Source organism: Porites lutea, chromosome 2, assembly GCF_958299795.1.
Source record: "Porites lutea chromosome 2, jaPorLute2.1, whole genome shotgun sequence".
In the NCBI taxonomy this organism is placed as follows: Eukaryota; Metazoa; Cnidaria; class Anthozoa; order Scleractinia; family Poritidae; genus Porites; species Porites lutea.
The window spans coordinates 26,548,464-26,560,963 of NC_133202.1; the positions used below are offsets into that span (position 1 = coordinate 26,548,464).

Genomic DNA, 12,500 nt, shown 5'->3' on the forward strand with positions numbered 1-12,500 from the left:
CAATTGCGTATTAAAGAAGCCTGCAAAAAAAATCAGGACTTCAGCTGTCGGAGTCGTAAGTAGAAGCCAAAGGATACACCATGGAAGACAAAAACCAAATAAGCAATTAAAAATAAAATCAAGATAAAATTTTCACCGTCTTTGAGAGTTTGACCTACTATAATGATTTCAGATGTTAAACTTAGCTGTAGTAAACGCATTTACCTATCAGTCCGAGAGCCACTTTGATCGTCTTTTTTACTGCCTTTGGGTTGCCAGCACCAAGGAAATTTCCAACACGAACCCCGGCAGCAACACTCAGTCCCAGCGGTATCTACAATTAACACACATAGATTCAGATTCAAAGCCAGGGGGAGTGATTACATAGGAATCTTATTCTAACTACCACACTAAATTAGAATCTAAGGTAAAAAAAAAATCAGAATAAACATGATAAAGAAAAGAACCTGCTTAACAAGAAAGCCGTATGTAAGTATTGCTGTTTAATTATCAAATAATATCGCTATGCTTTAAATTCACTAACGGATGTCTATTGTCTGACCCACAAAGGTAAGCTGTTCCACAGCACACCTCCGCAATTCCCACACCCAGATTCAAATTCAGGGCCAGCGCGAGGGGGCGGGGGACTTTTACAAAATAAACCCGTGTGACCTTCAGAGGAGGACTCGAAGGATCTCCTATTGTTTTCTTTTACTATGGAAAAGAGTTAAACATAGATATTTTGATCCGGAAAAGGGAATAAGCATAACCTGTCCTCAGCAGCAACAAATACAGTCAGTCCTAATGTAATCAGAAATTTGCGCACACAGATTCAGATTCAGTGCCAGAGAGAGGAAAGGAGGCAGGGAACTTGCTGAAAAATTAAAATACACCTGTAATATTTCCAGAAGCAGGGCTGTCATTAAGAGGGGGGACCGGGGATTTCCCCTGGCTACTATGAAAGTCTTCCCCAGTTACTTTCAAAGGAAAATAGAAGAAAAATAGAACCAAAAGAAATTCCTAGCTGTTTGATTCCCCGCCTACTTGTTATATTTACCCAGCAACTTGAAATCTTAGTGACAACCCTGTAGAGTCAGAAAACAACTCAAAGACCTTCAACGAAACATTAGCCTTCTTTTGACTATACTACTATAAATCATTTTAAAGAGAGGCTAGATATTTTGATCCATGACAGAGAGTATGCATTACAATAGATATTAATCTTACCATGAATACAAAGATTGCCCAATTGAACAAAATTCCAAACGCTGCCAATTGCACTTCACCAAGAGTACCTTAAGAAGAAAATCAAGATGTTACTTGTTAATTTTAAAACAACAACAACAACTGCATCGATCAAGTAATTATTTGTTGGTTGCTGTCAAACCTAATATATAGATTTAGCCACAGCTAAAAGCGAAGCTCCCATTAATAAATTTATAACTTAAATCAAACAATAATTTTGTATTCCTCAAATCAGTTAACTTAAAGGGACAGTGTCCCGATTATGCGCACGCGCGAGCGTCATCTGTTTTTTCTTCAAAGTACAATAGAACTGTCAAATTGACTCGACAAGATTTCCTACCGGACCGCACCGCCGACAGAGATTTGTTGTTTATATTCTCAAGTAATATTTTACACTTTCGAAGAAGTCTTTCGTCTTATATAAAAATTTGGCTCGCGGTTCGAAGACTTATCGCGATTTTATCGCTAGCTGGGCCGCCTCGCGACCCGAAAATCTCGTTCCGCTCGCTTTAAAAACATATTTTCTAATTTGAAACTCGTGTCAGAGGTCAATCGCTCCAAGTCCAGTAATATCTACCTGATTTGCTCGCGTTCTAGCCTCAAACGTTTGAAAGACATACATGTGACCTTTGAGGGAAAAGCCAAGTTATTTTGGAGTGAAAAAAATCTTGTATCGAGTTAATATAGCCTTATTTGTACACCAAAAAAATAGTCTTCGGTCACATTTAAGAGCAATAATGGCTCTTGATCACAGTAGATAAGGCGTGGAAAACAAATTCTTGGAAAACAAATCAGGCCGAATTGTTTGCGTTCGACAAGCGTACAAATTCTTGCCAATAAATCTGGGTGCGTGCAAACCATTCTTTTATTTTTTTTTAAACACCACATCTGAGGAGAAAGAGTACTATGAGGCGCTGTTTTTATCATGCAGACCTCGTACAAAATGCAGTATTTCACAATTTTTCAAGAAAAATTGCATTCATTCAATGCTCAGGACCATCGAAGCACGCGTGGACTTTTAATTAGCGAAAACGTTCAAAAAATGTCCAAAATCACCTATACGGCCAGCCGGTTCTAACTTTTGACAAGCGCCAAATTTGCCAAGAAATTTTAAAAGAGTCACGCTTCAACGTGATAAAGAATTTATTGAGTCTATTTTTTATTAACGGTTTTATAACCATGTGTAATCTTAAAAAGCGTTTGATACGCTTGGCATTTTGAGTAATCCTACAAGCGATGTTTATGAACACCTGAAAACAAACGGCAAAGCGATGAAAATTACACTTTTGAGACTACCGACAATCAATAAAGAAATATAATTCGGTAGAACATTTACAGAGACAACAATTTTCATTCACGAAAACAAATGAGTATTTAGGTGTCTCTAAGAATCCTCAAGTCTTCACTAGTAAGCTTAAAGATTAAGGTTATGTTTTAAGCCGCCGGTTTCCCGGTGTTTCCTTTTTTCAAAGATGAACTCACGACAAGAAAATCGCTCAAAGCTTTCTTTCTACAGCCAAGTACAGCCAAAATTATAACTAAATATTCTTCGGAAATTTTTTCGTTCTATTTACGGTGAATTAATATCGACTAAAGGCTTTTTAAAGTTCTGTAAGCTTAAGCTTATATCAAACCTCATACTAGGTCAGATCAGTGTCTCAGTCAAATCTTAATACAAACGTGCATAAACTAGCTTCATAAACTGTGCCACTGGACTTCATGAAATTAGATATAAATACAATAATTACTCAGGCTTACCATATTTTGAGATGCAGCTCCTGAAAGCTAGCAAGAAAGGCAAGGATCGCTTGAGCCTTTATAATTCTCGTACGCATCCAGCAAGGTGAAAAACAAAAACGATGCCAACCGAAATCGGATTATCGGCTTTGACAAGCGACGCATTCTCAACCAAAAACCCAATAAGCAAACCAGCCATGAATAAGAGAACACTCTTGATAGCAGCTGTATTTCATTTTTTACATCCAGTGGAAAAAGACAGTTAAAAACATCACAAGTTGACTCAAAACTCTGTCAGCTTCAGCTGTCAAAGTAAACAACTTTCAAGATGCTGCATAAATTTTACGCATGAACTCACCTGTCAAATTTTAACCAATCAGAGCATAAAAATTGGACGTGGAGCGTGACCAACACATGACCATGGTTAGAAAAGGTCTTCCCCGCCTGTATTTTAAAAAAACTGGCTGAATTTTTGCGTCTGCGGTCAGTTTGAAATCAAAATCGTTATAGTGCTGGGCGATACTGACATAAACACAACATATTTGATGTGAATTAAAATTAAAAAAAGTAAGCGTGAGCCTGCGATCATTTCAAAACGAGTAAATTTTCAGCGGATAACTTCAAAAAAATACTCGACCTTGATGGGTCGACACCTGAGCCCGCGATACGGTCAGGTGATACTGGTCAGCGGATACCCTGTTTTGACAGCTGTCAATTGATGACGACGTTGATGCCCATTGATGTGCAATCAGCTTTCTCCTGGGCTCCCAAAGTAGCTAGAAAGTGTGAGAGTAAACATTGGTATGCCTGTGGTGCGGACGGACGGTCGGGCGGGCGGTCGGTGTACGGTCACGTGATTACCAAATTTTCTCGGATGGGTAGTTTACCACATTTTGTTACCCATGGTGCTCCGCTGCGCGCTTCGCGCGCGAGAGCTCCGCTAATATTCATCATACAGTACATTTACAACATAGCATTTCTGGCCCCACTTGTTCAAAAGGTAAATACACTGGCTAACCAATGGATGAAATTCTATCCAAAAGATAACATATTATTGGCTTTCCTATTACTACTTATCCACTGGATAGTGATTTATCAATTGAATAGCGCTATCCATTTGTGAAAGGAAAATAAAACAAATTTATAATACTTTTTGACATCCTAACTTCAAATGACTATACTATTTATCACTAAAAAATGGTTCAAAAAGTATAGTTAAACTTGTTTTCCTCATAACTGGTTGTTGTCATTATGTCATGTATCAGTAGTCATAGTCAGTTAATGCATCAATATCAGGTTACTTAGGTCTGTAGTCACTATAAGGTCATGCATTGAATAAGATATCTAACAAATCGTTTCCTAGCTTCTAATAAATTACTATCTACTTTTCTATGCACGCTTATATTTGTAATAGTTTCATTGTACACTGTTGTATTTATTTCCTGAATATATGACCTGCCTGCATAGCTAACTGTGGGTTTGATTTTATTTATTGTATCTCGAACTATGAAAACAAAACAAGATAAAATGTATACATGTACAAGTATGCTATGTGTGTATTTCACCTTCTACAATAAGATTTAGAAAAATATAATAGTAATCTTCAGTGGTATTTTTAATTCAACGTACAACCAATCAAGTGTGTTATAAACTGCATGCATTGATCAGCAATATAGCATTGAGAGTAGTATACACTGTACCTGTTAAAAATGCTCCAATTTCAAAGCTCCACCATTCAATACAGATCATGGCCATTCCTGACACCGCAAGTTTAATAAATTGTGACCAGTTCAACAAGCTTTCTATTGTCCAACCTAAATAGCAGAAAATCAACAGCTGTATTAAATAAACATCATTTTTTCATGACCATGCACTGCAGGGTCTGAAATGGGCTTGTATTGTTCTGTGATTGGATTTCACTTTGAATGCCTAATAAAGGAAAGATGGCTGTCCAATAGACAACCTACATATACTTCAAAAAAATTAATACTTTCAGACCCTAACGCAGACTTAGGCAAAACTTTTAGGTAAAAAAGCCCGTGCACTACAAGCCAACGTGGCCCACCCCACTAGAGTTTATTCCATTTTCCATAGAATAAAGCACCAACAGGAGTAATACTATAGTACATGTACATGTGTGTCCCATAGTGGAGTAGTGTCATATAAGATATTGAAGACAGTCTAAACTATGCCATGACAAAAAAAATACTGGTAAGACTATGAATCTGCCAAAATGGATATCAGATTAAAAAAGTCCTTTTGTTGAAAAAAATAGCAAAACAGGCCAAACTTTGACTAAAATGCCATCAGTTTTAAATGCAAAACAGAGGATCGTGAGCCACAGATGGCAATAAAATCATTGGGTAAATAATAATTTATTACCAAATTAACACCAGTATTAAAAATGCATTATAATGTAATTTACAAAATAACTACGATAGTATGCGCGCTCTGATTGGCAGAGAGGCATGTTTGCATGAGAGAATGTGAACATGGTAATTATAACATCAAGATGCTTTTCTTTTCAGTCGTGCTAATCAAGCAAGGATGAATTTGAAAAACGTTTTTGAGTTGAAAACACAACAAGTTTACTATTAATATTTACCCATTTCGCCATCGGCTGAGACTTGGAAAATCTTTACAAACCTGCTGTTGCAATTTTTTTTCACTTAAGCTGACATTTTAAGAATGAGTTATTTAAGAGGAAAACTATCATCACTAAAATAACAACTTTTATTACGTATGCAAGACTTCGTGAACAAGACTTTGCAACTTGTAAGAATTTCTCTTTTAATCAGTGCCATAACAAAGAGTTCTGCGATCTTTCTTTAGGAAGTTATAGCCAAATTCATTGTGTCGCACTGCGTGTTTTGCAAACTTCAAAGGAAATTGGGGTTTTTCTGTTCCATCAATCATCTTAGCGGACCTCTTTGGAAACAAATGTTTCCTTGTGATTGCTGCATTTTGATCCACTTTGTTTGTTTCTGTGTTTCAAGGTTCGCTGCTTGTGATTGAACTGTCTCGGCTAGGCTAGGCTAGTTTTCTTCAAAGCTTTTTATGATCTTTCCTATTCTTGTCTCCTGCAAGAATAGAGCAATGTCTGCCTCCTGCCCTCAACAAAAATTCCACTCATGATTGCGATTTCCTTCGCTATTCTTGAGCAGTTTAGGGTCATTCTCAATTTTGTTTTTACGGGTCAAGCTGGGCGAGTGCATAGCCTGAAATTCATCCGATTGCTTCGAGTCGTTTTCTCCTCTCAGCAACATCTGAATCGACCGGCCGTTAATGCCGTCCAGTGACGTCACTCACTACCCGAAAACCGATAGTGATTTTGATTGGTTGATTGTCTAAACATTGGCATAATTATGTATAATTATGAAGAATTTTAACGGGATTGCCGCTTGATATTCAACGGATCGCATCCCCGGCATTCTTTCGTTTAGTTCAAACCTTTCGATAAGCTTAATCTTTATATTAAACGGCAAAATTGCCCTTGTCCTCGAAACTGAAAAGCTAAATTGAACTGCGAATGAAGAATCATTGCAGAGAGTCGGTAGGTTTTTCATTTAGAGCCGCTTTTTGGTTTTGCCGGCCGGTGATCTTGTTTACGCGAAGTTTTCGTCAATGTTATGAATTCAGTTACTCGACCTTCTTGCTATTTTTACCGTCAAGTGTAATGATTCTGTTAGCTTTTCTTTCTTGTCTCCATGTTTTTTTTCTTCACTGAAGGACCAAATAGCTTCTTTTCAATTAAAGCAAATCATCGTGTCTTTGAACTGTGTGTGAACCGTGTGTGTGTTAATTTCATTGCGTGATTGCGACCGAGTTTGTTTATAGAATTTAGTACAACTGGTTCAGAGTTGTACTGCATGCAGTTTACGTTGATAGTTTGAACGTTAAACATGAATTACGATCAAAAAAAATAAAGCAGTACTGTATCATGCAGACATTTCCAAACGATATTTCTTGGTTTGCCACTTGAAAATTGCGTTTTACTTTTTGCATGAATTAAAGCAAAGGTCAAGGAGTAGTGACATCACTGGACGGCATTAACGGCTGGTCGATTCAGACGTTACTGAGGGAGTAATAACGACTCGAAGTAATCGGATAAAATTCAGGCTAGGCGAGTGCATTACATTGTGATTTGCATTAACTCCCACTCAAATGATTGATGGAACAGAAAAACCCATTCAAAGTTTTGCAAACACGCAGCGTGATACAATGAATTTGGCTATAATTTTATATAAAAGCAATAGAAGACTTTTTTCCTGTATTTGCATAGCCTATTGTTAACACTTGAGGGGTTGGGAGAATTCTCAACATTCATGAAAACCCTTGACTTTTGTCTTGGAAAACATTTTTTATTGCTTAAATACATGTTGATCAAAGCTTTAAAGTAAGGACCATGAATAAAAAAATTCATCTGGCCAAGTTTTTGTATGGAGCTTGAAGACCTTCATGTAAGTTAACAGCAAACTTGTTAAGATGCATGCCGTTAGAGCCCAGCTAATGGCCACTCCCCTGTAAAATGTAAATGAGAAACATTGTAACTACATCTTTGATAGATTGAACACTAATTTATAGTCTGTAGAGGCATCACTTTGAAATTACATCTACGATGATGTCATAATTCACCTTTTCACTACCTACTTCTGGAAACTGGTTTTCTCACAGGTAGCCCAAGTTCAGTATGGGTGTTTAATCATTTTAATGACAATGTGACCTAGGTTCAACGGTCGTCATGTCATGGTGAGTTTGTACATAGATGTCTACCAGGGTTGGACCGTTAAAATATCGGGGAAGCAAAACTGCCATGTGGCTTTTGCTTGCAGGGACACGATTGCTTGGCGTAGGGAGCTAGATTGACAGAGTAACCTTTGCAGTTGGATTCTGCGATGGAATTTTGGCTGTGGGGTGATTTTAACCAAGAATTTTTGGCTTTGTTCAGCGGGCTGTCCAGATCACAAGTGTTTGGCCTTGTCCTCTTTTTATAAATGGAAACTCAGGATAAAGGAAATTGCTTAAATAGCAATGGATTGGGAAAATAACCACACAGGAGACAAGAACACACCATGGTAAAGCGTTTTTTTTAATACGGAAATTTCTGCAAGGATTTAATATCTTCTTGAATCTAGTGTCTGAATTACCATACAAATCCTTAAATGGCCATTTTGAGGATTACACAATATGAGCTTGGGCTGCCTGTGGAAAAGCCAGAAAGCATTTTGATCAAGATTTTTTTTTTCTTCCAGTGAATAGTTATGACTGAGTGTTGTAGTCATGACACTGCTAGAGCTGTCTTGTCATACTTTGAGGAGTACAATCAAGTATCAGCAGAAACTCATAAGGGGTAATAACCCATAACCCCTTATGAGTTTCTGGTATCAGTTAATAACTAAGCAATCAATAAAACGAGACATTAATAAACCACTATACAGGTTTGGTTATCTAAGTTTAACCAGTGTTCTAAGTCATTTTCAGTTTGCCCAGCGCTTTCATCGAAGCACCATTTGTTGCGAACAGTTTCATTAAAGCAATAGCATAATAGTGTAGACTAGAAAAGCATTTCTCTTCTTAAATTGACCCACGAAAGAAGAGATCTTGAGGTCCGAAGATTTCTAAAACCGCGGTCTAAGTCAGACTTTGTTTAAATAACTGACCCACAACATCTAACTACAGGTCAAGTCCGGCTGTTAAGATTAAAGCTATTATTTACACGGCTAAAGATCTATAAAATTAGGATATTAAGTACATGTACAAGACCTTAAATACACGTACTATGAATCTATGTTTACCTGAAACCTAGATTAAATACCAACACCATCAGAACATTAAGACCAATTTGTATCCCATTAGTAACAGCACAGACATAGAGTATTGGCTTCACAATGCCCTAAAAACAAAATTCCAAGGTTAGAACAAAAAGCTACACCTACAGTACATGTAGGAATTACATGTATAATCATTATGATTATATTCATTGTGCTTGGCTTAATTGTTTGATCTATCAGTAAATTAATGAAATAGTTGAGGGCAATTTTTGGCAATTAAAAACCTATTAAAGTTTAGAAAAACCGTACATATCTTTCCAAAATAATTAGATCTGACTAGACACATTAGTGCAGGGTGGTAAGAGAAATATGAAACATCATGTAATAGTATAGGAATATTTTAATAGTAATATTTGATCTGAAGTTTCTTCCAAAGCTATTTTATTGGTAAAGCATTAGCAATATATGTTATACTACTACATGAGAAATTTCTGCAATTTGATTGGCTTAGAGCAGTGCTATTTCAGCTTAATTTGAAATACCTACATGTGAAAATTACAAACCTTCTAACGGTAGTACGTGATATTTGGCATAAATTCAAACTTGTCTCAGATTTCACTCGCCTGACAGCTCTTGAAATTACGTATAACAATTTTGAAATATCACGCGTGGTAATTATGCCAAATATCACTACAAATCATGCTATTACCTATACTAAGACTGTGACAGCCCTGAAATATAATTTTGGCTATATTATTATTATTATTATTATTATTATTATTATTATTATTATTATTATTATTATTATTATTATTATTATTATTATTATTATTATTATGCCTATGTTATGTCTATGTTGTTATTACTTCACACTGCAAAACAACTTAAAATAGTTCCCAGGTGGCTTTGCTTGACTTTAGTATCATTTGCCAGTGTATACAAGTATTGTTACAGATTAAAAATAATCTTGTTCAATTTATTCTACTTTACTTTGAACACACCTGTGTCTGAAGATATCTTTGTAACAAGACAAACAAAAAATTCCCCTGTTTATTTAATAAAGAAAAAAAATAGCAAAAAGGTGATTAATTAAAAGGATTTAAGTTTCTGTCCTTTAACTCACAGGTCATAATATATACAGTGTAATAATTTATTATGTAAGCCTCTAAGAAAAGGCTTCTGGCAAAGGAGATATAGTTATATATTATTGAAGTGAACAAAATATACAAAAAACTTCTGTTAATAGTAATAAAACTGAAGTCCGTGTACTAACTATTAAAGCAGGAATACATATGAGGACGAAGTCTTGGGTCAACCTATGAAAGTTAAAACAAATTGAGTGTTAATAAAAAATTATACCACACTATGTGATGCCATGTTGAACTCAACAATAATTATTGACCATTTTCGATATACATTGTATTAAAATTCAGACTTGGCAACGAGGCTTGGGGGAATAAAACCATGTCCTCACCAAGATCTGGGTAGTACTTCTGATTTGGTTGTGCCATGAAGGAAATTCACCAGTATCAGTCAGAAGCACTACCCGGAACTGGGAAGTGATGTCATATATCATCATGGAATTTCTGTACTCGTTCCTTGGATGTCATTTTGCAGGGGACCATTGCTGCCGTCACCCAGTTCCCTTCTGTAAACAGTGGTCGCCATTTTTAACGATCGATGCCACCACTGGTAACCAAGCCTTTGGTCATGATAGATGTAATATATTCCCTGGATTTACATGTAAGTTACAACAGGGCAAATATGAAGTACAACTAAGAAATGCTTGAGGAAAAAATCCGAGCCCCCAGCTGGAATCAAAACCCAATGCCACAACCTTCCAGATACTGGTCCCCAGTATTTTCTTAGTTGGACTTAATATCTATTTCATCACAATTGGGTGGTTGGTTAATAAGGCAAATGATATGTATTTGAATAGTCTTAGAAAGAATGACATTGAAGCATAAGTTGAATTGACGTTAAAAGTTATGGAAAGGGCTTGGGTCACGTGTTATTGATGTAATACAAACTGTATATCAAGCATGAGACACAGTGTTGCGTCACCAGATGAAGCACTTAGAAGAGTGTTGAAAATATGACATTGCAGCGGAGTATTTTTAACGAACTTCAAGGTGTTTCATCTGGTGAAGGAACATTTTGTTGAATGCTTGATATTACTTCTCACACAAATGGATTTTAGAAGGAGAAATCAAAGATGCAAAAATGAGCAGTTTTTCATCCGAACACCGAACACTCGTGAAACATTAATTTTTATAAATTATTAATGAGTTTGAGAAGTATCAGCTAAGAAAGACAGTTTGCTAGTTTATGTACTAAAAAGTTTATGGAATTTTGGCGATATGGTGTGGTAGTGAAGTGGCAAGGGGGAGAGATTAGATACAAAAAGTCCAGGTTCAACCCTGGGTTGCAAACTTCTTTCTTCTTAATAGAAACACTCTTAAGACTGGCAGCAGCGAACATTTGCAAAAGGGAAATTTGCAGTGGCGTTGCTAAGTGTCAGCTGTTTCTTTGGATAAAACATACCTTGCAATAGTCTCTTCTTGTTGAACCAGCAACAAAAGCAACTCAGTATTAACCCATAGTGACCAGGCTAAGATACAAGTTAATCCTAAAATCCAAACTCCTCTTTGCAGCACTACACCAACAAGGCGATAGTTCCTCGCTCCAAATACTTGAGAACAAAGTGTCTCTACTGCTGAACCCAAGCCAATAAACAGTGAAGGTCCTGTCACATTGATAAAAGATAAAGCTAATGTTCCAGCAGCCAATTCTAGTTTGCCAACACGCCCAGCAAAAAACAAGCTGATCATGTGAATCATGTGGTAAAAGAAGTAAGATAACACTGTGGGCCAAGCAAGTGTAAACAATTCTTTGATTTCTTTGCAGTAACTTCCTGAAAAAAGTCCAACATGGCAATGACCAGCTCTTTCCTCTCTTGAGTGGCGAACATGTATCTGGAATTCAGCAGCATGCTCAGATTCTTTGGATAAATCTGCATTATAAGGATGTGCTTGACCAGCCATCTGGATCATTCAGTTTGTTATCTGCAGGCAACCAGCAACTTCTATTTTCCATATCAGTTTGATTAAACAAAACAATTACAAATAATTCATTTGTTATTCAGCAGTACCATTGAATAAGGCTGAGTATGATTTGAAGAATAGGTCATTTTCACAATAACCACATTTGACTACAACTACCAGAATCCATTTCGTTTTTCCTTTCTTATTTTTTGATTTTAAATTTGTCAATCCCACTGAGGTTTAAAAAAACATAGCACCCATTTGCATAACTAGAAAGCAACAAACTGAAAAAATCTGGTACAGAATGTTGTGTAGTTGTAGTAAAGTGACATCATCATCAAGCAATTGTCCTATTATGCAGATTGAGGAGACTGTACATTACCCAGAGAGGCAAAGGCCAAGGTGGATAACAGCCTAAGAGATCTGCATAATTCTTCACATCATATGAAAGCAGAATTCAACAATTATTTTATTATTCATTTATTTTCTGGGAGAGCATAACCCCAAACCCCTCTGGTTTGGAGCACTTTCGGCACTCCAGCTTTTATTTCAGCTCAAACATCTTCAAAATTCCATGCTACGCCTCTAACAGACCTCCCTGAGTTTGCAATGAACAACCGATACCTGGGCAACTTGGACTGGGTCCTCATCTGGCATTAATGGTTTACAGGGGCCAAATTAAGCACTTTTCCTCTGAGGGGACAGAAGAAATGGCTATTTGTGG

At 36.6% G+C, this 12,500-nt stretch overlaps 1 protein-coding gene and 1 pseudogene across 1 annotated transcript in view; both read right to left on the minus strand.

Annotated features, from left to right (window-relative positions):
• LOC140925927 (uncharacterized) overlaps positions 1-12,500 on the minus strand; it is a 227,480-nt pseudogene that overhangs the window by 63,091 nt on the left and 151,889 nt on the right.
• Positions 1-12,500, minus strand: part of LOC140927960 (multidrug and toxin extrusion protein 2-like) — a 22,657-nt gene that overhangs the window by 6,864 nt on the left and 3,293 nt on the right. Inside the window, exons 2-10 of the mRNA XM_073377666.1 lie at positions 11,277-11,817; positions 10,006-10,048; positions 9,734-9,778; positions 8,757-8,854; positions 7,390-7,482; positions 4,929-4,933; positions 4,662-4,775; positions 1,207-1,274; positions 187-313 (exon numbers count right to left, since the gene is read on the minus strand). Of these exons, the coding sequence (XP_073233767.1) occupies positions 187-313; positions 1,207-1,274; positions 4,662-4,775; positions 4,929-4,933; positions 7,390-7,482; positions 8,757-8,854; positions 9,734-9,778; positions 10,006-10,048; positions 11,277-11,785 (1,102 nt within the window). The 5' untranslated portion in view covers positions 11,786-11,817. The remainder of the gene's footprint in view (positions 1-186; positions 314-1,206; positions 1,275-4,661; positions 4,776-4,928; positions 4,934-7,389; positions 7,483-8,756; positions 8,855-9,733; positions 9,779-10,005; positions 10,049-11,276; positions 11,818-12,500) is intronic.